Source organism: Mixophyes fleayi, chromosome 7 (genome assembly GCF_038048845.1).
Source record: "Mixophyes fleayi isolate aMixFle1 chromosome 7, aMixFle1.hap1, whole genome shotgun sequence".
NCBI classification, from domain to species: domain Eukaryota; kingdom Metazoa; phylum Chordata; class Amphibia; order Anura; family Limnodynastidae; genus Mixophyes; species Mixophyes fleayi.
In genome coordinates, this window is record NC_134408.1 from 24879208 (window position 1) to 24901977 (window position 22770).

At 42.4% G+C, this 22770-nt stretch overlaps 1 protein-coding gene and 1 long non-coding RNA gene across 3 annotated transcripts in view; one reads left to right on the plus strand and one right to left on the minus strand.

Annotated features, from left to right (window-relative positions):
• LOC142097521 (uncharacterized) overlaps positions 1-22770 on the plus strand; it is a 193099-nt gene that overhangs the window by 84141 nt on the left and 86188 nt on the right. The gene's annotated exons all lie outside the window — the stretch shown is intronic.
• The window catches only part of ADCY9 (adenylate cyclase 9), a 63944-nt gene that overhangs the window by 4297 nt on the left and 36877 nt on the right, over positions 1-22770 (minus strand). The window contains exons 2-9 of the mRNA XM_075179415.1: positions 10846-11036; positions 8526-8627; positions 8069-8289; positions 7583-7685; positions 6636-6844; positions 4608-4767; positions 2772-2920; positions 2636-2674 (exon numbers count right to left, since the gene is read on the minus strand). Coding sequence (XP_075035516.1) covers positions 2636-2674; positions 2772-2920; positions 4608-4767; positions 6636-6844; positions 7583-7685; positions 8069-8289; positions 8526-8627; positions 10846-11036 — 1174 coding nt within the window. The remainder of the gene's footprint in view (positions 1-2635; positions 2675-2771; positions 2921-4607; positions 4768-6635; positions 6845-7582; positions 7686-8068; positions 8290-8525; positions 8628-10845; positions 11037-22770) is intronic.

The window sequence follows — 22770 nt, forward strand, 5'->3', positions numbered from 1 at the left end:
GATTCCCGAATTCCGGGTAGGTCTCCCGAACTTCCAGGAGAGCAGGCAATTCTCCCGCATCCTGCTCACTTCCTAGTGAAGTGGGCAGGAGGTGAGCCTCAATGACACGATTTGCGTTAAATCACGTAAGTTTGAAGATGACGCGATTTGCCGTGACCCGCCACCTCCCGCCCTCCCACCACACCCCCCCTTCCACCCTCCCACCACACCCCCCCTACCAGAGGACAAGAACTCAATTTTGGCAAGTATGGTCTATAAACTGATAAAAAAAACAGTTTATTATAAATAATTATACCACAAAGAATTTCCAAGTGTGTGCCTGTTGAACAGAGTATGAAAGAAAAGTGCTTGAATCTGCTAACATTTCTAACATTATATTTATGAGTGTTGTTTGTGTTTGTTATCAACGTACATGGCATGTAATGGCATACATTAGCCAAGATTATATTGTGATAATCTATCCTAATTTATATTTTTATTAGTGTTATTGTTATAAATTATGTGATCATATATAACTGACAACTGACATCGTCACTATAATACTCCTTAGGAACACTGCCTAATGCACGTATGAGAAATTAGAGTGTCACATTGACCTTCCACATTCCGTATGAAAATGGCGAGCCGCCAGTAGAGTGCCTTTATAATGTCATACAACGGTGAATCCTGGCTCAACTCTACACCACAGTGTAAAAACAATGCTGCCAACTATGATTGGGCTACATGCACAATCAGAGAGTAATATACCGGTATGCAAACAAATTGCCCGTTATTGGCCCATGCTCATCACCTCCACTCATTATATTTGCAGGATAAACAGCCTGGAGAACTTTGAAATTGAGAGTTGCTGTGTAAGGACATTCCTAAGGTGGCAGAATTGTAGGCATGGCTAGTGTTCTTGTTTCATAATTTAGGCACATGTTTTATGAATGCCTGTCACCTTACAAATAAAATCAATGATCATGTTTAACTACTGTCAAAATACATTTATTTCGGTATAGCTGGCATGTCTATACGACAGAGGGAGAGGGTGCGCCTTCACAGGCAGACCGGCAGGTTGGCACTACCCACCCCCCTGAGGTGTAAGCGTTTTTTAGAGGGATAATTTGGTGTCATTCAGAGAGTGGAGGCACTGGGATTATAGGGATTTGGGGGGAGGGAGGTAATTCTACAGAAATATAGACTCAATCCTCCCACAAGCAGGGTCCTCTCTGTCTCATGTCTGCACCTACTGTGTCTACCTTTTATATGTTTATCCTGATTCTATGTACAATTTATTTTCAAAATTTTCTTTTATATTGGAACTGTGTGCTGCTGCTGCATTTTGTAGCGCCTTACAAATAAACCACATTGATGATGATGATGATGATGATAGAGTTTAAAGTCAACTTGTCATCTCATCTATGCACAGTTTTTACTGGCTGAACCAGTATGCAGACTATTTACTAAGAACCAATACTGAGTAATTGCCTGATTATGAGATATTAATCTGCAATCACTGACAATCAACACTTGAGGGAGGTGCTGAGATATGTTATTTCATACAACTGTGAGCCCCAGCTTACCTACTTCTGTATCTGCATTAAATATAAGACACTAGAATTGGGGTCTGCATTTTATACAAGCTACCCAAACTGAGGTCTTCAATATCTACGGGCCGTCAGAATGTAGTCTGCATTGTATTACTAATTACCAGAATAGTGGTCTGCATTATATACTAGCTAGAATATGGTCGGTTTTGTACACTTGTCACCAGAATGGGGTCTGTCTTGTACACTTGCCACTAGAATGTGGTCTGATTTTGTACGCACTTGTAACAAGAATGTGGTCTGATTTGGTACACTTGCCACCAGAGTGTGGTCTGCCTTGTACACTTGCCACTAGAATGTGGTCTGCTTTGTACACTTTCCACCAGAATGTGGTCTGTCTTGAACACTTGCCACCAGAATGTGGTCTGTCTTGAACACTTTCCACCAGAATGTGGTCTGTCTTGAACACTTTCCACCAGAATATGGTCTGCCTTGTACACTTGCCACCAGAATGTGGTCTGCCTAGTACACTTGCCACCAAAATGTGGTCTGCCTTGTACACTTGTCACCAGAATGGGGTCTGTCTTGTACACTTGCCACTAGAATGTGGTCTGATTTTGTACACACTTGTAACAAGAATGTGTGTCTGATTTGGTACACTTGCCACCAGAATGTGGTCTGTCTTTTACACTTGCGACCAGAATGTGGTCTGCCTTGTACACTTGCCACCAGAATGTGATCTGCCTTGTACACTTGCCACCAGAATGTGGTCTGCCTTGTACACTTGCCACCAGAATGTGATCTGCCTTGTACACTTGCCACCAGAATGCAGTCTGATTTGCTCACATCCCGAGCAGGGGCAAGCTGAGGGCTGGGAGGCGAGGTGAGAACCTCATTTCTTCTGCCCCAGATATTGCGTATCTGATTTTACACAGAAACCTTCACGTCCATATATACTATATAAAGTTGTAACAAAAGGGCCTCTATATTTAGATATAATCTTCTCTTAAACCAGATATGATGGTAAGTTTCCCTGGACATTACATTGAGAACTGTTATACTGTTCCTGTATGAACTGCCATTTGATCATCCATATTTCATCTTACCTATAGTTGGTTTCTATGTCAGACTCTGCTATCAGTGCTCTAGAAAAAGACATAACAGACAGTTAACATTAGTTTTAAACACAAGACAACATCTTATCTGTTCTGTATTTCCCATGCACAATGGCCTCCCACTTACTTATTTGGAGAGAGCGGCAAATATAGCAGAATCAGTAGAGTTGCACCAGCCAGGGTGGCAAGAGAGGATCGTAGCCAGGAGCTCAGCTGACAGAAGTTACAGTACTGAACCATGGGAATCACAAGAGCAGAACACAGGAACATGGTATACTGTAGGGTGTAAGACAAATTGTGACCACCAGAGGGCAACATACTACACTTACACAACAATCTACTCAGGTTTGATTGTCTGTGTTTTTTTAATCAGAGTGTGTTTCTGTAAGAAATTATTGTCACCAATATTAGCCCCTCAATAATAGCAGGTGTTTATGGGAAAAAAAAACAGTTTTCCAGCATTCCTTACTTTTGAGTGCAAAATTACTTGAAATTTAATTGACAGGTTGCATTTTGTATTTATTGGCTTAGCTCTCAAAATGGCTGCCATTACTGTGGTGAGGTGAACGGTCTACTAGCACTCCAGGTACTGGGAAAACATCAAACTAATTCAAGTATTGTCCTGTTTTCAGTTCCTCTTTGCAGTGGGTACGTCAAGAAAAAAATGCAAAGTCCCATTAAGTTCTTTCCTACACAACAATGTATATTTGCCTGTTGTGTCTGCCGCATTCAGCTTTTTATGGCCACCCATGTAGATGCTTTGCCAAACATTTTATCTGTGCTCATATTGCCAAAAATAAAAATATCACTTTAATGTACAGACGACTATCACGTTTTTACCACCCCCCTAAATGACTCATTTTCCTGGTATGCAGAGCATTATGAGGTCTTAATTAAGCCATGAGAGATAAAGCACAAGTCATTATTATATGTGTCATATTTGTACATTTTAATTACATTGATTTATGTGTGCATATAAATGTGTGTCAGGTATAAAGTGCTCCTAGATCACCATTACATCATTTTGCATGTCCCAAAAGGATCTGTGGAGCCAGCTAAACTAAACACCTTCTAAAATATCCCATCACAACCCCTAAAACTGCAGTGGCTATTGCTATTGCTCTGCCACTGTCCTATCACTAGTGCTATGCTATTATCTTACCCCTATTGCTCTGCCACTGACCTACCCCTATTGCTCTGCCACTGTCCTACCCCTATTGCTCTGCCACTGTCCTACCCCTATTGCTCTGCCACTGTCCTATCCCTATTGCTCTGCCACTGTCCTACCCCTATTGCTCTGCCACTGTCCTATCACTATTGCTCTGCCACTGACCTACCCCTATTGCTCTGCCACTGACCTACCCCTATTGCTCTGCCACTGTCCTATCACTATTGCTCTGCCACTGACCTACCCCTATTGCTCTGCCACTGACCTACCCCTATTGCTCTGCCACTGTCCTACCCCTATTGCTCTGCCACTGTCCTATCCCTATTGCTCTGCCACTGTCCTACCCCTATTGCTCTGCCACTGTCCTACCCCTATTGCTCTGCCACTGTCCTACCCCTATTGCTATGCCACTGTCCTACCCCTATTGCTCTGCCACTGTCCTACCCCTATTGCTCTGCCACTGTCCTACCCCTATTGCTCTGCCACTGACCTACCCCTATTGCTCTGCCACTGTCCTATCCCTATTGCTCTGCCACTGTCCTACCACTATTGCTATTCCATTGTCCTAACCCTATGGGTATGTCATTCTCCTAGCACTAGTGTCATACCATTGTCCTACCACTATTGCAATGTCATTCTCCTAGCACTAGTGTCATACCATTGTCCTACCACTATTGCTATGTCATTCTCCTAGCACAAGTGTCATACTCCTATTACTATGCCTTTGTACTACCCATATTATTACATCATTGTCTTTCAAGAACAACTGTCCACCTTAGTCCACAATATTCTTACGTGTATGTTGGTGTAGAAGTCATAGGTCATGTAGGAGAAGACAACAGCCGCGGGGAGACACACGAGCACAGTACCGATTAAGTGACGGGGAAGCCAGCCAGAGATAACTTCTAGGAGCCGCCTGGTACACAGGAACATGTCCTCCAAATAGAACGCCATCCTAGGAAGCGTACAGAGAAAGAGGTATTACAGAATTTAACATGCCATGTTTTCTGTGTCACTGTACTATAGGAGCTGTTCAATCAGCTCTCACTGGTGTATGCAAAACGTAACATTATACAAAGTATCGCCTAATGTAACTATAATATCATTTTTTTCTTAAAAAGACAAAAACATTGCACATAAGTGACAAGCGTTGCACAGATATTCGTCTACAATCAGGTCTTTTACAACTAGAAAAAAGGGAACAAAAATAACAAAAGAATAATTTGTTAACATTTTAATTCCTCTCCGAGGACAGAGGCGCCTGAGTGCCAGAATCGCGCAAGTCTGCATGGGCGCAATGTGTGTGCTGACTTTCTGGGCATACGCGGAGAGATTTCATGCAAAATACATGGCGCAAACTGGCGCCCGTCCCATTCTGCATCCATCATGCACAAATATTGATATTCATATAGTGCTGTCTTACGGTTGAAAAAACATTTATATTTCTCAACCTCTCTGCACCACTAAGTGTTAATGGCTTTGCCGTTTGTGTTTTTACTTTGGTAAAAGTTCTACGTCTAGATTCTCCTCCTTTGTCTCATCAGATCAGTACAGTATGTGCGCAAGCAACTTAGTGAGAAGTTCTTTGGATTCCAGTATCATCTCTATGCGGATGACACCTAAATTGATCTATCCTTTCCGGAGCTTGCTCCATCTGTGTTGGCCCTCAGTCCTGAATGTCTTTCCGCCTTTTCATCTTGGTTTTTTCCGCACACCTCCTTAAACTCAATCTGTTACAAAACTGAGCTAATAATGCTTCCACCAATCAACAGAAGCTACTCGCCTAACATCTATACTAAACTCTACCCCTCAAGCTCACTGACTCAGAGCTCCTTTGTTCCCCACATCCAATCGTGTTCCATACATCTAAGGCTGGGTACACACTACAGAAAATTTCTCCTGATACCGTACCAGTAACAATTTTACCCACAACTAAAAAAAAAAGAAGTCCCAATCAGCATGCCGATTCATGTGTACACACTATTCATGTTTGAAAAGATTTACCCTCAGATTTGTGCTCTTCATCTGTCATAACCATCTGCTGAATCGATCGTGACTCTGTAAACGCTATGGAGATCCTGATCGTTAATGCATACACACTGCAGGATTGGTCACAGTAGTGTGTACGCAGCCTAAGGAACCTCTCCAGCATAAGCACATATCTTACATAAGGCACTGCTAAAATTTTAATCCATGACTCATTATCTCCTGTGTTTACTCACAAGATGTTCTACTGCTGCTCCGCTCTGTCAGTCCCTACATTGGTTGCCTGTATTTTACCGAATTCCACATAAAATGCTTCATCTAATATAAAAAGGCATCAGCTATACTGTACCAGCATACATCTATTAGCTTGTCTCAAAATAGCTCCCAAAGATTCTCCTATGCCTAATACTGCACCTTACACCTCCAATCATTACTTGCTCCCATTCCCGGTTGCAGGACTTTTTTTGTGGACTGCATCCACTCTGTGGAATTTCCTCCATCATTCAGCAGGATTTTCTTCTCGATTCTTCTCTAGCCTCCAAACTTGTTCCCTGAAAACTCACCTCCTCAGGCAAGCTTGTCAAATTCCCAAACCACCATCCTAACCCACTTTTTTCCCATTGCACTGGACCAATATGCGACAAAGTGGTACTTAACCTCAGACAACTATTTTCCTATAGATTGTAAGCTTGTAAGCAGGGCTCTCCTGCCTCTTTATCTGCTTATTAATACACTTGTTTCATTACAGTGTTTGTTCCCAAAGCGTTAATAATTAGGGGGTAAAATCAAAGCGTTAATAATTAGGGGGTAAAAATCAATATTCCCATTTTGGCTCACCTGACTGAGACGAGCAAGGACAGAAACCCCAGGAGGCCACAGATAGATAGCACGATGATGGCCAATGTTGGTGGGGACACAGGAACGGTGCCTGGTTTCAGGAAACAGGTGATGGAGAGGAGCAGAAAGATGAAGAAGGACAGGAGCACATCCAGTAGGGAGCTGAAGGTAGCACTGGCAAATGTTTTCACAGGAGCCATGCGCATCACCTGGAGACAGACGGAGAAATGTTAATTTCTTTCGTTACTTTGTTTTGTACCCAGATTGAAGCCCACTCACTGTTCAGTGTTGTTCTATCTTTGCATTCGGAAGCGATGGTGAAAATGTGTTGGGAGCCAGTCAGTGCCTGAAAAAAACAGATCTGTGCAATTTGGCTCTTCAGGTGTTTGGGCAACTAGCACATTAGTCGTTTTATCGTCACACCAAATGGTGGGATCACTAGGGGTGTGGGAACACAGAAGACAAATAGACACTAAAGGATCTCCTTGGCCTGATTCATTAAGGAAAGGAGAGCAAAAAAATTAGTAACTTTGCACCTTGGCAAAATCATGTTGCATTGGAGGGGGGTGTAAATTTAAAATGTGATGGCAGATTTATATTTGGGGGTAGAGCATGTCCTAGATCAACTTTAAATTTCAGTGTACAAATAAGCAATCAAGTATTTGTGTGCTACATGAAAAAAACAGGCAGTATTTAACTTATGTAACATGGTTTTGTCCAGGAGAAAACTTACTCATTTTTTTTGCCTTACTTTCCTTAATGAATCAGGCCCAGCATTTATATATAAATGGAACAGCTTGTGGTGTGGGAGACATGTTCACACAGGTAGGATAAATTACATATACATTCAGTTTGGAAACCCATTCATCACGGACAAACAAATAACATTTTTATAAGTAAAACAATTATTCCACTCTAACATGATCACACTCGGCACGGACTACTACCTCCTCCTGGTAGCTGGCTCGATATGACATTTCCAGATCCTTGTCTTGAAAGTTCAGGCTCAGAGGGTTAATTGGAGGCTTGAAGAAGTAATCCTTCATTAAGCTAGACGAGAGAGATGGGTCAACGTAAGACATCTTTCATGTGTCAAGAGATAATCTCCAATATATATCTGCCCCACACTTTACACTCTGCCATATTGTTGTCTATTCATTTATTTACATTTATTTATTTAGCACTTTACACCCTTTATTCCTTTGTCATTTAATTTATAAGCCGTTATGAATTTGTCTGATTGGTTATGCACCAGAATTCTCTTGCATGGACCTCTTCCCAGTTCTTACTGTTTTAACTCTGGCTTTCTAGTCCGTACTATCTGAAGAAACGTCCTCATAGTTCCCCTGCCCTGTCCAGTCTGTTGACTTTACTCTATTCTCTGTGGTCACCCCACGTCCCTCTCACCCGATTCTTATCTCTATTTCAGTTACCTGTCTTCTTTAATAACTTCCACAAAATGAGCGTCTGTCTTCTCTCGGATGTTCTTGAAGCGGAGGGGGAGTAGAGCGGTTTGGTCCATACTGACCCCACACCAGCGACCTTTTTCTTGAAGCATTTCATACAAAGAGGCCTGGCTGTTGTTCAGGGTCTCTTCTGGAGGTGGACTTAAAAGACCGTTCTGGGTTTTTACGTGACGTCCAATGGCCGTGGGCTACAACCAGAGGCAAAAAATGGAGATATCTGATAGTAAAGAGGTTGCAAACATCACACATCTTTTCTCATCCTCATAGAATCCCCTCTTCAACATTTTCAGTGTTCTCTATTATTCGAAGGCTCCTTCAACCCAAGCCAATTTCTTGTCTGTCTACAACACACTTATCAACACACTTATTGTTCTCAATATTGCCCTTTAACCCCAGATCATCCAGATACATCAGCTGCCCTTACCCGACTGCCCCCTCCTTTCCACTCTTCTGGGGTCCCGTTTACTGCAGACCCTCCTTCCTCCACTCCGTCTCGGTTTCCAGCGTCTCCGCAGGATGGACAGCTCTGCAAATAAATAACAGAGAAACCTATGAAAATTGACTGAATTAATTTTTCTGTCCTAAACATGTTACTCAAATTTACTGACGATGCCAATCCGTCACACCATGTTGGTCCTGTGATTGCTGCCCAGAATCTAAATCTGTGCCGATCTCTAACTTTAGCCGTTAAAATGACTTCAGACAGGCTGTGCACAAGGAAAGTCTAACCATAAACTTAGCCCAAATTTTACACCTATCACAAATATGAAAAATATAAAAATACCCCAAAAAAAATCTTCGTGCAGAATTATTTTGTACCAGTGGTATTGTAAACCAATGTACAATTTTGTGGTACTTTTATTTATTTATTTATTTATTTTTTTAAAGTTGGTATTGTTATGCTGAGAAATGACATACAATTGTAATATGTAAAGCTGGGTACACACTACACTGTTTTCATCCAATAATCGGCTCAAACTTTTCTCTCGCCACCATAGAGGTAACCCAACTGGCTAGTATGTTCTCCATTTAAATGACACCATGTCTGTCTCCCGGATCAACATTACATTATTTTAATGACTGTACATCCCTCTAACTTTAGGCGGTGTAGTCAAAGATACAGCTTTGGCCACAGATTTAGGGGTAGACAGAATCTCTTTAGGAACCTGTCTCATTTTCGAATGATGTGTACCTCACCTACAGAGATTCCACGTTCAATACCCATTTTGTAAGTAATGTTCCCCAAAGGAGTGTCCCTACTTCTATACCTCACAAAATAGCAGGAAAGGCAGGTGTACTGAGAAAGAATTTTGTATTAGACTTCTTCTACTTACAAACTTAAGAGTACAGAAATGCAGTTAAAAGTTACTCATCTAATTGCATTTCACACCAATTAAAGCTGGACAGTCACATGACATCTTATGTATTCAGCAGAGGGGATTTGGACCACGCCTCATGTCAGCATGCACGTTTACAGCACAATCCCCCCACACCCTCCTCATTTCTCTGCCAGCATGTACTTTGAAAGAGGGCTCTAACCTAAAGATCCAGTGACCCTCTCCTCGGGAGCGAGCTTGAGAGCTGAAATGCTATTGCATTTCACACAGATGAATGAAGAAAAGACAGCATCACTGTTACAAATCTTGCAGTTAAAAACCTCAAACAAGTATGTGGGTTTGCAGCTTCTAAGTTACAAAGAATGTTCCTAAATTGCTAAAAATTGTGCTAGAGTGCTATTGGTTCTACTGCAACACATAGTCGATCATACAAATGCTGCAAACACACTAATGCCGACATTTTGGAATTCCTGAGTCATCAAGGAGAGCCAAGCATAAAAAAGAGTAACTCTGCACCTGGGCAAAACCATGTTGCATTGGAGGGGGGAGGTAAATTTCAAGATTTATATTTGGGACGCATGTCCTAGATCAACTTTAAATTTCAGTGTAAAAAATAAAAGTATTTGTGTGCTAGATTAAAAAACAGCTAGTATTTAACTTATGTGCAAAATAATAAACTAATTTGCACCCCTTGCATTGTAACATTTTTTTGTCCAGGAGAAAACATACTCCTTTTATGCCTTACTTTCCTTAATGACTCAGACCCTGACTGTTTAAGTTTTCTGTTTGCCACGTTTTGAACATTTTAAATAATACAAAGCAAAAAAGTATCCGCTGATTTTACTGATTTACTTTTCATCAGGATTGGTGGAACAAGATAGTCAACAGAATGTCAGAAATACTATTTATATCTGTTTATTTAATAAAGGTGTCTTAGGGTCACACCATATACTGAGTGTTTCTACACTAGGTTGTGATATTTATGACTTTGATATACTCAGTCCCTTAAAGTTCCGGATGTGATTCCTGCTTGTGTTTGCTGCACTCTCTGCAGGCAGCCTGGGGACATTAATAGATTGGGATTCAATGTGAGCCTCATTAGGGCTGCACTGCCTCCATAGGGAGAGGGACCCAGGGGGGCCTGATGCAATTAATTGCTGTTAATGAGGACAAAGGGTGGCAGGGGATCCTTCCTGGGGTAAATCTATTATCTCCTGCTGAGATCAACCAATCTCCCCTTACTTACCGCTGCAGAGTCAGGACACGGCATTTGTGCCATTAACCCTTGATGTGCAGAGATATCATATTTGACCCATCATACAGATGTCACAATGCCCAGCTACTCACGATACTTCTGTAACGCCTGTGCCGTGCGGCGGAGCAGGTGAGGCACAGAGTATTACGCACCTTGAGTCGTTCCAAGTGAGAGCAGTGAAGAAGAGAGTCGCTGGTGCTGTCCGAGATGACACCCCCCATGCCCTGCGACGTCTGTGAGTCTATGCCGGGGTCCGATCCCTCCTGTAGCGGAAGCAGAGTCTGTGAGCAGCTGCAGCTAGGCACTCGAGGCCTGCGCCCCGAGATCAGGAAGGTCTTCAGCCCTGTAGGGAGAATGTGAAATATTACGTTTACAATCAGAAATGACCAATCAGAAAGTGGTCACAGACGACATCGCCAAGAAATATATACAGTGCTCCATTATTATTTTTTTAAAACACAGGCCAAATCGGTATTATAGCGAGTGTTGCAGTACAAAGAGGGTCAATAAAGTATCTATTTCTATTTCCAACCCTATAATGAAAAAAACCCCCAATACAAACAACATGCATGTTGCACAGACATTATGTACTTGAACCTTATGACACCAAAGAGAAGGAGATTATAAAGGACATTTCTGAAAACTATTACAAAGGTGACTGAAGAAAAGGTGGAGTTGCCCATAGCAACCAATCATATGTTGGCTTTAATATTTTTTTAAGCTGTACTAGAAAAATGACAGGACCTTATTGGTTCATATGGATAACTCCAAGATGAGAACCTTGGACAGACGCGATTCGCCGGGGTGAAATGTCTGCTATCCCGGTTGTCCAGGAGAGCTACTTGAAATTCAGGAGACTCACCGATATTCCGGCAGAGCATAGAATTTTGCTCTAAATCCAAATCGGACTATGGCACAGAACTGCATGGGCGTCAGGCTTCATACCTTAAATTTTCTTATATTTTCTTAAAGAATATCTACAGCCAGAAATAAAAATACATTTTGGGTGGAATATAGTAAGGTAAGTAAAATGCGGTTAGGCCTTCGGTCTGTCTGATGGGTGCCCCAACACCTTACTCTCAACCAGGGCTATAACTAGGGCTGTGCGACAGGGGCGACCGCCCAGGGCGCAACGCTGAAGGGGGCCGCAATTTAGGAATATTTTAGGTTAATTTGGTTAAAATTGAGTGCTAGGGGGGCGGCATTTGTCTTTCTCGCCCCCCAGGCTATAGAATTCTAAGTTACGGCTCTGCTCTCAACACACTGCCTATCTGAAAAACGTCTGCGTCGGCAGAATCCAGTCTTGTGATGTCTGCAGCCCTGTCCTCGCTTTTGCCGACCCGTTCATCTTTCAGGCAAGCAGCGTGAGCGCACTATAGTTATGTGCGTCGTGATGTCAGCGGCTCAACAGACAGCCTAAACGGCACATACCAGGTAAGGGTGTGTGCATATGCGTATGGTAGTTGCAAAAGCGGCATAAAGATGGTTTATTTGTTTATTTTAACCATTAGACGATGATCACTATCCACAAGTGAGTAGAATTCCAGAGACGTGCTCGGAACTGTAGACAGAACCTCAGTGTTCTTGTACATGTTCTGGCCGCTATAATGAGTGACACGCAGTAACCCTGAGAGCTGTCACATGGGCATCATTCGCTTGGAGATATTAGGTTTAGCCCTTGCTGTCACGATGGAGAAATAAACAATTCAGCTGTTGATCCTGATTTTATTACCCCATACATCGATACCCATCGATATCTGATAAGTGACCACATCTTGGCCTGAATATCCTTAGCCCGGATGGCATAAGAAAACTGTTATCTTAAAAGAGGTTTTATTTGGTTCACCATTAAATGCTGTGTAATAGATCACCAACATTTACCATACCCATACTTTAATTACCTATCCAACATGCCAAACGGTTACCATTGTGTGCCTATAATGAGGCTGATTGCGGCATCTTTATTTGGCATCTACGATATTCTAAAGCAGTTATTCTCACCTCGCTGATCCGATAAGGGTTAAAATGGCAATATTTGCCGTAACTCTAATATTTCTGCTAGGAAAGTATAAAAAGAGAACAATGGAGTTTCTGGTTTGGCAAAAATAACTCGCAGCAATTTGTTTCAGTGATTATTTCCGACAATATAGCCCTTTCAGATAAACAGTATTTGTTATAGTTAATAGAAGAATAGTTGGTTTATGGACAGCTCAACTTTTCAAGAAATTACTTTGAATAATGTGCCGACAATAGACAGAAAGAATAGGTCTTTCTAGGAAAATTGGCTGTGAATCCCTTTGAAATGCCGTTCTTGATTAATAATCCTTTACACATTAAAGAACATTTTTGTTTTTACATTTGGAACCTTTCCCAAGTATTTTTTAAAGTACTTTCTGAATCAATCAATTTAATCGGTCAAGACTTAACTTGCCCAATTACTCCCATGAACTCCAAGATATAAATATTGTATAAGCATAGTTTGCTACTCTCCCGCAATGTCCAGGAAACTCCAGAATTAGAGGTAGTCCTCCCACACTCCCCAGAGAGCAGACAATACTCCCACAAGGGCGCTTACCCATCTGCAATATGAGCTGTGATGGCGCAAGTTCCATCATCCAATCACGCCCACCTCATTCATCATTTAAGGCCTGATATAGATTTGGATATAAGTTCAACTCTCAGGTGTAAAATTCCACTTTGTGTTACTGTGCTTGCAAGACACGGATATCTGCTATATTACTGTGACCTAGGAGCTAACACTCTCATCTATCACCTGACTGACCTGTGTTAAACCAAATGTCCTGAGCCAATCATCTGCCCCCCTGTCCAACTCAGAATCAGGCTCCATCGTGTCCTGCAAAGCCAGATAGCTTCTCGGTAAGTTGTAGAGGAGCAAATGAATTGATTTCTGGTAATCATACTTAATGAATCAGGCAAAAAAATAAATAATCCTGTTACATTTCAGAGAAATTTATCTTTTATTATTATTACTATTAGCAATAACAAGATACAGCTGAAGGACAGCAACAAACCAACAGTCCAATCAGGCCCGGGAATCTGATCTGCTCTAAGCCTTAGAAGAAAAATCCAAAAATAGTGTTATTTGTCTTTGAACGTCTCTCCCTCTAGTAAGGAGGGGGGAGGGGGGGTGCATGCCTGGTACCCCAGGTACAGGTTGGGAGCTAGGTTGGGAGGTCATTTTGGCCTAGGTCGCCATTATCTCTGAACACAGCCCTGCACGTAAGCTGTGCACATCTCAGTAGTGGAGTTTAGTTGTGACCCAGAGTTTGTACGTTCTCCTCCAGCATGCATGGGTAACCTGCCAGTGCTTTGCTTTACTCCCATACTTCAAAGACATATTGGTAGGTTAATTGTCTTCTCACTACATTTGCCCTGGAGTGTTTGTCTGCCTGTGGTAGGAAAATCACATTTTAAGAGTCACTTGAGCCGGGACTAACCTGAGCGAAGAAAATGCTAGCAAATGATAAGATGGTTCAGCCCAGACACTATATAAATAAAGCATAATACCATGCATCAGGAACATGCTTGGCCATAATCCATCAAACCGCTCCATCATTGCTACTCTGCATGTTCTCTCATGAGAATATTCAGCAGTATTGGATGCACCTCACATAGGAATTCATTCTTAAATGGCACATAGAACATAAGGCAGAGAACGTTTCAGCCAGGGTTCCGTTGCAGATGTAAGTTTAGAATATAAATCTGCTTCCTGAGACACAGGGAGACAGAAAGCTCCATGTACTAGTGTACAAAGAGCTGCGGCTCTCCGTTCTTGGAGCAGAGTACCGCCATACAATATTTTATTATTACATATCATGCAGCTCTGCTCAAAAAATGGAACACAGTTGACCTCCGCCATGGAGGATTCTGGGGCATGGAGGAGGGGAGAGATCGGCGCAACACACCACATGGCATTGATTGCTGAAATTACCGTGCATGTGTATTTCTAAGTTTACTCCAACAATGTAATACAAAAACCTCCCGTCCACAAAATTGATACACGTAATAAAGACCATTTCAATTTAAAGAAAGGGCTGGCCCATTTCAGCCAACTTCATTAGGGAAGTGAGCTTTACCTGGGAGTGTCTGCTGCTCTTCGGGAGCAACGAACAATCGGGAGTCTCCCAGACATTGGCAAGCATGCCCTAATCTGTCCAACCACGGCCACTCTCCAGCTAAGCACCACCCATTTTTCTGAAAGCCCCACCTCTGGCTGGGGACACAAGGCAGTGCTGGCACACTGGGGCAGTTAAGATCAGGCAGTTAAGAGACCAAGGGGGCAGATGTACAGCTTGTAATGTGAGCAGACCATCCAGGCACAATGGTGCAAAACCAAGGCATTGTCCTGTCCCAATCCAGTGATCAATTCGCAAATGAGGTCCACTCTGTGTAGGTGACGGGTCCACTTTAAAAAATGCTTAAATCTGAAGGTGAATGAACCGACATTAAGAGGAGTTCAGATGGCTACAACAACTACACGGTGACAGAATTACACAATGAGGAACAGCAGGAAGTCTGCGTGTTCTCCCATTCTATTATCAGCTCGTCCTACTCAGTAGGATGTCGGTTATCTGTGTGCCCAGAATACTACACAGAGTGACGGCATACAACACACAACAACAGTACGTATTTATGTAATGTGTCCATGGATCCTTTACAAATTCAGAAGCACATATGTCTGTTTACTAATCCTCGCTGCGGTTATTAGAGCTTATTATGCAAAAGTTACCAGAACAGGCCTGTTTATATATTTGTGTTTACTGCAAGTAACTGCCAAATACACACACCGTGCAACACACAATGATTTTATTATAATACAAAGGTGATTTATACACTGCTTGACGAGCACATACTTAGCTGAACAATACCTGAAACAATTGAAGTGCTTATTCTAAATATATCCACTATGCTCTATTTCACCTCATACCGCAGGCCTACGTGGACAAGAGGCAGAAGTTGCCTATGCCATTATCTAAGCCATTGGAGATGCAAAGGAGACTGCACCTCGTCCATTGGCCAGAACTACCTGAATCAATTGTACCTCCCCACCCTCTCAATACATTACCTAACTAATCCACATTCATCCACATCTCATGGCTTATTAAATTGCACAGGTTTGTAAGAATATTATGTCCACGTAAGCGTGTGTGTGTGTTATTGAACCTATGAACACTAATTTATTGTCATTGATTCTTCCAAAAATGTCCACTGATTTTCTGTAAGATTTGCGCAGAACCGTTTAAGCACATTTATTACAATGTATAGTGTTGACCTCCCCGTTAATCTGTTATACACCGATCAGCCATAACATTAAGATCACTGACAAGTGAAGTGAATAACATTGATTATCTTGTTACAATGGCACCTGTCAAGGGGTGGAATATATTAGGAAAGAAGGGAACAGTCAGATCTTGAAGTTCATGTATTGAAAGCAGGAAAAATGAGCAAGCGTAAGGATCTGGGAGACTATGATAAGAGTCAAATTGTGATGGCTAGATGACTGGGTCAGAGCATCTCCAGAACGGCAGGTCTTGTAGGGTGTTCCCGGTATGCAGTGGTTAGTACCTACCAAATGTGGTCCAAGGAAGGACAACCAGCGGCAGGGTCATTGGTGCTGAAGATACATTGATGCGCGGGGAGCAAAGGCCTAGCCCATCTGGTCCGATCCCACAGAGGAGCTACTGTAGCACAAATTGCTGAAAAAGTTAATGCTATGATAGAAAGGTGTCAGAACACACAGTGCATTATATCTTGCTGCTGAGTAGCCACAGACCGGTCAGAGTGCCCATGCTGACCCCTGTCAGTCTCCGCATGCGCCTACAATCGTCACATGAGCACCAGAACTGGACCATGGTGCAGTGGAAGAAGATGGCATAGTCTGATGAATCACATTTTATTTTACATCATGTGGACGGCCGAGTGCATGTATGTCGTTTGCCTGGGGAAGCAATGGCACCAGGATGCACTATGGGAAGAAGGCAAGCAGCAGAAGCAGCGTGATTCTCTATGCAATGTTCTGCTGGGAAGCTTTGGGTCCTGGCATTCATGTGGATGTTACTTTGATACGTACCACCTACCTAAACATTGCTGCAGACCAAGTAAACTCCTTTATGGCAACAATATTCCCTGATGGTAGTGGCCTCATTGAGCAGGATAATGCGCCCTGCCACACTGCAAAATATGTTCAGAGATGGTTTGATGAAACATGGCAAAGAGTTCAAGGTGTTGACTTGGCCTTCAAATTCCCCAGATCTCAATCCAATTGAGCATCTGTGGGATGTGCTGGAAAAACAAGCCGGAGCCATGGAAGCCTCATCTCGCTACTTACAGGACTTAAAGGATCTGCTGCTAACGTCTTGGTGCCAGACACCATAGGACACCGTCAGAGATCTTGTGGAGTCAATGGTTATTCTGGTGATGCGTGGCCGTGGTGATCTCTTGAGGAAGAAGAAAGAATTTGAGCTCCATGGGGACACTGATCTGGAGGACAGCAGTTATCAGATTAGTCAGATCAAGCCAGAAAATAGCAAGCTTCGGTCAGCTCCACCAAATATGGAGGAATGTCCCTTCCAAAGAACCGCCCCGCCAGCACCGGTCCGAGGAATCAGGTACCATCTTTTTTAATTCAGCTTGGCACATAGTACCAGCGATATAAAACTTTGTAGACATTTTCTTTTTTTTAGCGCATATGGAACTAGCAGCAGGATTTTCGCGGATCTCAGACCAATCATCAGCATCGAGCACCTCCCCGATGTCTCTCTTCCAGGCCACGTAATGGGGGCCATGCCGACCCGATGTGGTGGGGGGAGAGTTCCGAGTGTAACTTAGATATTAGACCTGCCGTGGAAGACTGACGTAGACAGAGGGATTCAAAGGAGGTAAACCGAAGGGCAGAGAGCCGGTGCTTGATTGTGTTGTGAAAATAACAAATTTGTAGAAACTGGTCGAAAATTTTTGTAGGGACATTAACTTTATCTTGAATAATAGGAGAATTGAGCGAAGAGGTCAGTACGGGTGAGGTCACTCAAGATCTGATCCCTCGGTAGTGCCATGGAGCAAACATGGTAGGCGTAAGAGGTGGAGGAAATTCTGAGGTGTTAAAAAGTGGACTAACCAGGGAGGGTTGGGGAGACAGGTCGTGTATTTAAGAGACCGAATCCCAGATTGTCAGGGAATGGGAGACAATTGGGTGGAGCAAAACCCATCTCGGGAGCCAGAAGAGAGAAGCAAGAAAGAGCAACCCCAGCCCTTCAGCTTCAATACAGACCCACATACTAGGGGTGTTAGTGCTACACCATAAGGCAAACTGAGCAAGTTGAGCAGAGAGGTAGTAATGTCGAAAGTCCGGGGTGCCCAGCCCACCACCCAAAAGAGACATTATTTTATTAATATTGTCATCATATTGTATGTATGTAGCAATCTATACAATGTGTATTATATGCATATACAGTATATATATGTGTCTTTTTTTATAACATAGTATCAATAGCAATTGTGAAAATATATTATTAAAAAAACCTAGAATTTAGTGTTAGAAATATATATATAAAAATTGTGGTTTCATTGCATCTAATCTAATAGATGTTCACTTATACCCATAGACCGGGTGCATAGTGCTGTGCATGACTATCGCACAGTCAGCACATACCCTGTCATATCTGTATCTAATGCCCTTTGTCAGCTGAGTGTTCACTGGATAGACTGAGGTGACAGCTGGGAGCAAGCTGGGGCCTTGTGTCACTGAGACCTGTGGGTGTGAAAGGGACACTTGTGTCTCCATGTATATTTCACAAAGCTTAAGTGTTCAGCAGACACATGAGTAACGAGGAGGGAGAGGATGGCAGGGAGCCAAGGAGAGAGCAGGTGAGAGAAGCAGAGGCAGCGATAAAGAGGGGGGAAGACAAGAAGGCCTGGGTGTGAGACAGAGAATATAAACAGAGAGAGGGAGGGTGGGGGCTGGTTACAAGAGAGATCTGTAAGTAATTTGAAAGATACTGGTAGGAAATGTAGGAACACCCAGAATAGAATGTTGAACACACAGATAGAATGTTGAACACACAGAATAGAATGTTGAACACACAAAATAGAATGTTGAAGCGCCGCAGAGCAGGGCACGGCACAATTGCTTGTATCGGTTTAGTCTGAACTTGCCCAATACATCACCCAGAGGTCGCACATCTGCCAGAGACGTCTCATAGCCAAGTCACGCAAACAGGAAAGCCGCAGAAATGGGTGTGTGAAAGGCAGTGGTGGAGTACACCAGTAACAGAATTTATATTCTGCATACCTCTGCTATACCAAAGCAGGGTTCTACACACCTGTTATATTGTACCGTGTGTGTGTGTTTTCCCATATACACCGTTGATATCAGTACGCAGAGATGTTTATTCTTGACGCTCTGGGATATGACTGCTCAGCTGAGCTCTCTGCATTGGGTGCCGTTGTTTCTAGAGAGCAGCTCTCTATAGTATAGTTGAAAAGCAAAGCAGGAACCTATAAAAAAATAAAGCAATGTATTAAGTAAAAATTGTAGGATGGCGTGTACCACCCAATAAATTAGAGCCATCTGGAGATAGAAAACACCTCTGCACAAATCAAGTGAAATCATAGCACTACACAGCTCAACTATACAATTATAGGACCTATGTAATGTATGCATACTTGTCCACTCTTCCAGAATGTCCTGGATACTCTCAAAATCTGTACTCCCGGGAGAGTAGGGCATTCCCCCGCATCTGCCCACTCCTTAACTTCCCAACTCTGCCCCGGATCTCCCAGAGGCCAACATTGACAAGTTGTCAGGTACGTGTCTGATGCTGGGGTAATAACCAAAAATTTCTATTGCTGCTTTAACACAATGTTAAATATGATTGCCCTTTGAATGGTAAATATTCGCTGGCGTCCCTAGACGAAGACTACACTGGCGGTAGACAACGATAATCTTCACCAGATTTGGTAAATAGGAGAAAATCTGTCGATCTAGAGTTTTCTCCTATTGATAAATATACCTCTAATTGTCATTATTTTTGCTCACTATTTAAATAAGAACAAACATATTTTACACAACGATTTGTTTTGCAATTACCTGCGCACCGATTTTCATCAATATCCCTCAGTATGTTTTTCTGAGGATGTATTACTGTATAAAATCAGGTCACCCCAATCAATGTCTTAGGGAAGCATTGTCCAAAGTAAAAACTTCCCATTGTCCTGGGTAAACTGACCACTGTGGGGGACTTTTGCATTGAGTTATACTGAGAAAAGAATTAAATACGTCTATTCCCTGGTGTCTCTAAGTATAAATACATAGAGGAAAAGGGCAGAATAACTTACACAAAATAAGTTTACTAAATATTTATTTATAGGAGGAAAAGATAAACCTTATTTATAAATAAGTTATGATTTCCCTTTAACAGTTCTGCTGCCAGATTGGCTAAAATAAACCCATCTCTCTGGAGCGAGCCGGTTCACAGAAGACCGTGCGTGACAGCCTCAGCCTTGAGGTCGTCTCATGAGCAGCGGATAGAGCAGGCCATGTGTGAGGTCAGGTGGTTGGCGGGAGAGAGGTGACTCTGCAGAACTTGGCTGCCGAGCAGGACAGGAGCCAGAAATGTCCCAGATCACCCTTGTGAAAGTCCCTCTTCTTTTACAGTGATGGATGGATTTTCCTCTGACAGATGCAAGTGGGGAAGGAGAACCTAGATGAAGACAGATTAACTAAAAGGCAGGAGGAAGGAAAGTGAAGCCATGGAGACAGATTGAGGAATAACGAGTCAGGGGAGAGTACCAGAGACAAGATCACTATTTGCTCACTACTGTAAACGGGGTTAATAGTACGCCTTCGCCTTGGATAGACATACTGAAGATCACGTCAGGAATGTGGATAATGTCAACATTAGCAAGATTAGTCATAGAAAAATTGCAGCTGCATTTTCGTGATCATTTTAACCCTTGGTAAGCTGTAAAGAATGCGAGTGCTAGGTCAGGGTGATTGTAGCTTTAGTGGCGGCGACTGTGTAGCACCTGATTGTCGGTGTTCAGGCTGAACTTTTGTAGCCAGTTATAGCCTATGGGTGCAGCTAGACTGGTTCACTGTGCTCGAAGTGTAGCCAATCAGTTACACAGCACAAAATGACAGAGGTGCAGTACGAAGACGACGGAGGCATGTCTGATTTTGCGGAGCAGTGCAAAAATTAGATCCTTTAAGGAGCAATATTACTGAAATGAGATAAGGTCCTGTTAAGGGCACATTTTTAGCGGCATTCCTTGCTATACAGAAGAAAATACGGACACTCACACTCGGCAGAAGGACTGGACGTTTGCTAGCGGAGATCATATCTTGTCTTATACTTTTAACGGGACCCATGTTGCATCTTCCAGTTGCGATTCAGGAGAGAAGCACATTGCTAGACTCACTTTTCATCGCCATCTTTGTCTCTCTTACCCTGAAGCATCCGCCCAAGGACGAATTATTATCCTCACCCGTTAGCACGGGAATGTCAAGATTAAAACCTTGCTACATTTTCTTTCATGTTTTCTTTTTACTTTGGAGAACAACTTTTCTTTTAAATTTGAAAATGAATTTCAGTTTATACCTCTCTCCCTGTCACTATTCTGCACCCCTAAAAATGATCCGACCCCCCTCAATAAAAAAAACCAAGCCTAGCGCTATAAGCTGAAGACCAGTCAGCCTATTGAATAATCGGGCCCTGTGTGTGGACCTTGATTTGTAGAAAATATTCATCTTATCAATTCACTTATAACCAAGTCATGAATTCTCTATTTAACTGGTTTCTAGTGAAATAATAGGTTATTGTTGGTTCAAGGTGCTCTTTAAATCAGTGCTTGGCGAGATTTCTGGCAGCAGTATTACGTAGTTACATGCAACACCATCACCGCTGCAATCGCTAGCACAGACATACGCTTTGGTTTGGCTCCGGTGATTGGTCATACTTTTCTTTCTGATATTTGTGGTTTAAGAAAAAACAGGAATAGGAGTTAATGAGCGTTTATTCACAGTGGGCAACCTTCCTACTGCTCATTCAGAGTGAAGACCACCTTTAGGGGTAGACTCAATTACAGTAATAGCTGCTCTGCGAGCCGCGAGCACTAACCGTAGTAACGGTTATAATGCGCGAGCTGAATCTACTCCTTAGATTACGATCACATCTAAGCTTTTCAAAAAACACATCAAAAGCACCTGAGTTATTTTTAAACAAGGCTCCATTCAGATAAATGAGTGAAATAACATGACCTAATGTATCAAGAGTAGAACATCCCGCATTCTGAAATCTACATCCCCGCATTAAGGTTTTAGAACATAAACAAAACATTTTTAAAAATCACTTATTTATAAATAACTTATCGCAAGACAGCTGGGTGTCACCGGCGATACTTGCCCGAAACGGTATAGGTTAACTTTACTCTTTGTCTCGCCAAACTCTGCTATTTGCGCATGCGGGAGTCGGATTTCGGCTCTCAGATCCACTAATTAAAAACAAAATAAAACCAATCAACTGAATACTGAAAAAAATGTTTTATTCAAAGAACAAAGCATTTTTCCATGATTTTCAACTATTATGGCGGAGAGAACGCCAATAGGGCTTTCGCTTTTTTATAAATATGCATTGAAATCACTTAGAAAGACCAAGGGGTATATTTACTAAACTGCGGGTTTGATAAAGTGGAGATGTTGCCTATAGCAATCAATCACATTCTAGCTGTCATTTTGTAGAATGCACTAAATAAATGAAAGCTAGAATCTGATTGGTTGCTATAGGCAACATCTCCACTTTTTCAAACCCACAGTTTAGTAAATATACCCCCAAGTGTGCTTGAACATTATCCATTTTCTGACATCATCCAGGGTACACATAAATTATAACACTGTTAAAACACATCCAGACACGGTAACTCACATTGCTTCAGAGTGCTTTAGAGCTACTGTGGGACTATAACTCCCAGCATGATCATGATGTGGCTGCCAGCAACAGTGAGCAAACGTTAGAATCTGGGAGGACTCTGGCACGTCGCCATGCACAGGGACATGGCCATGT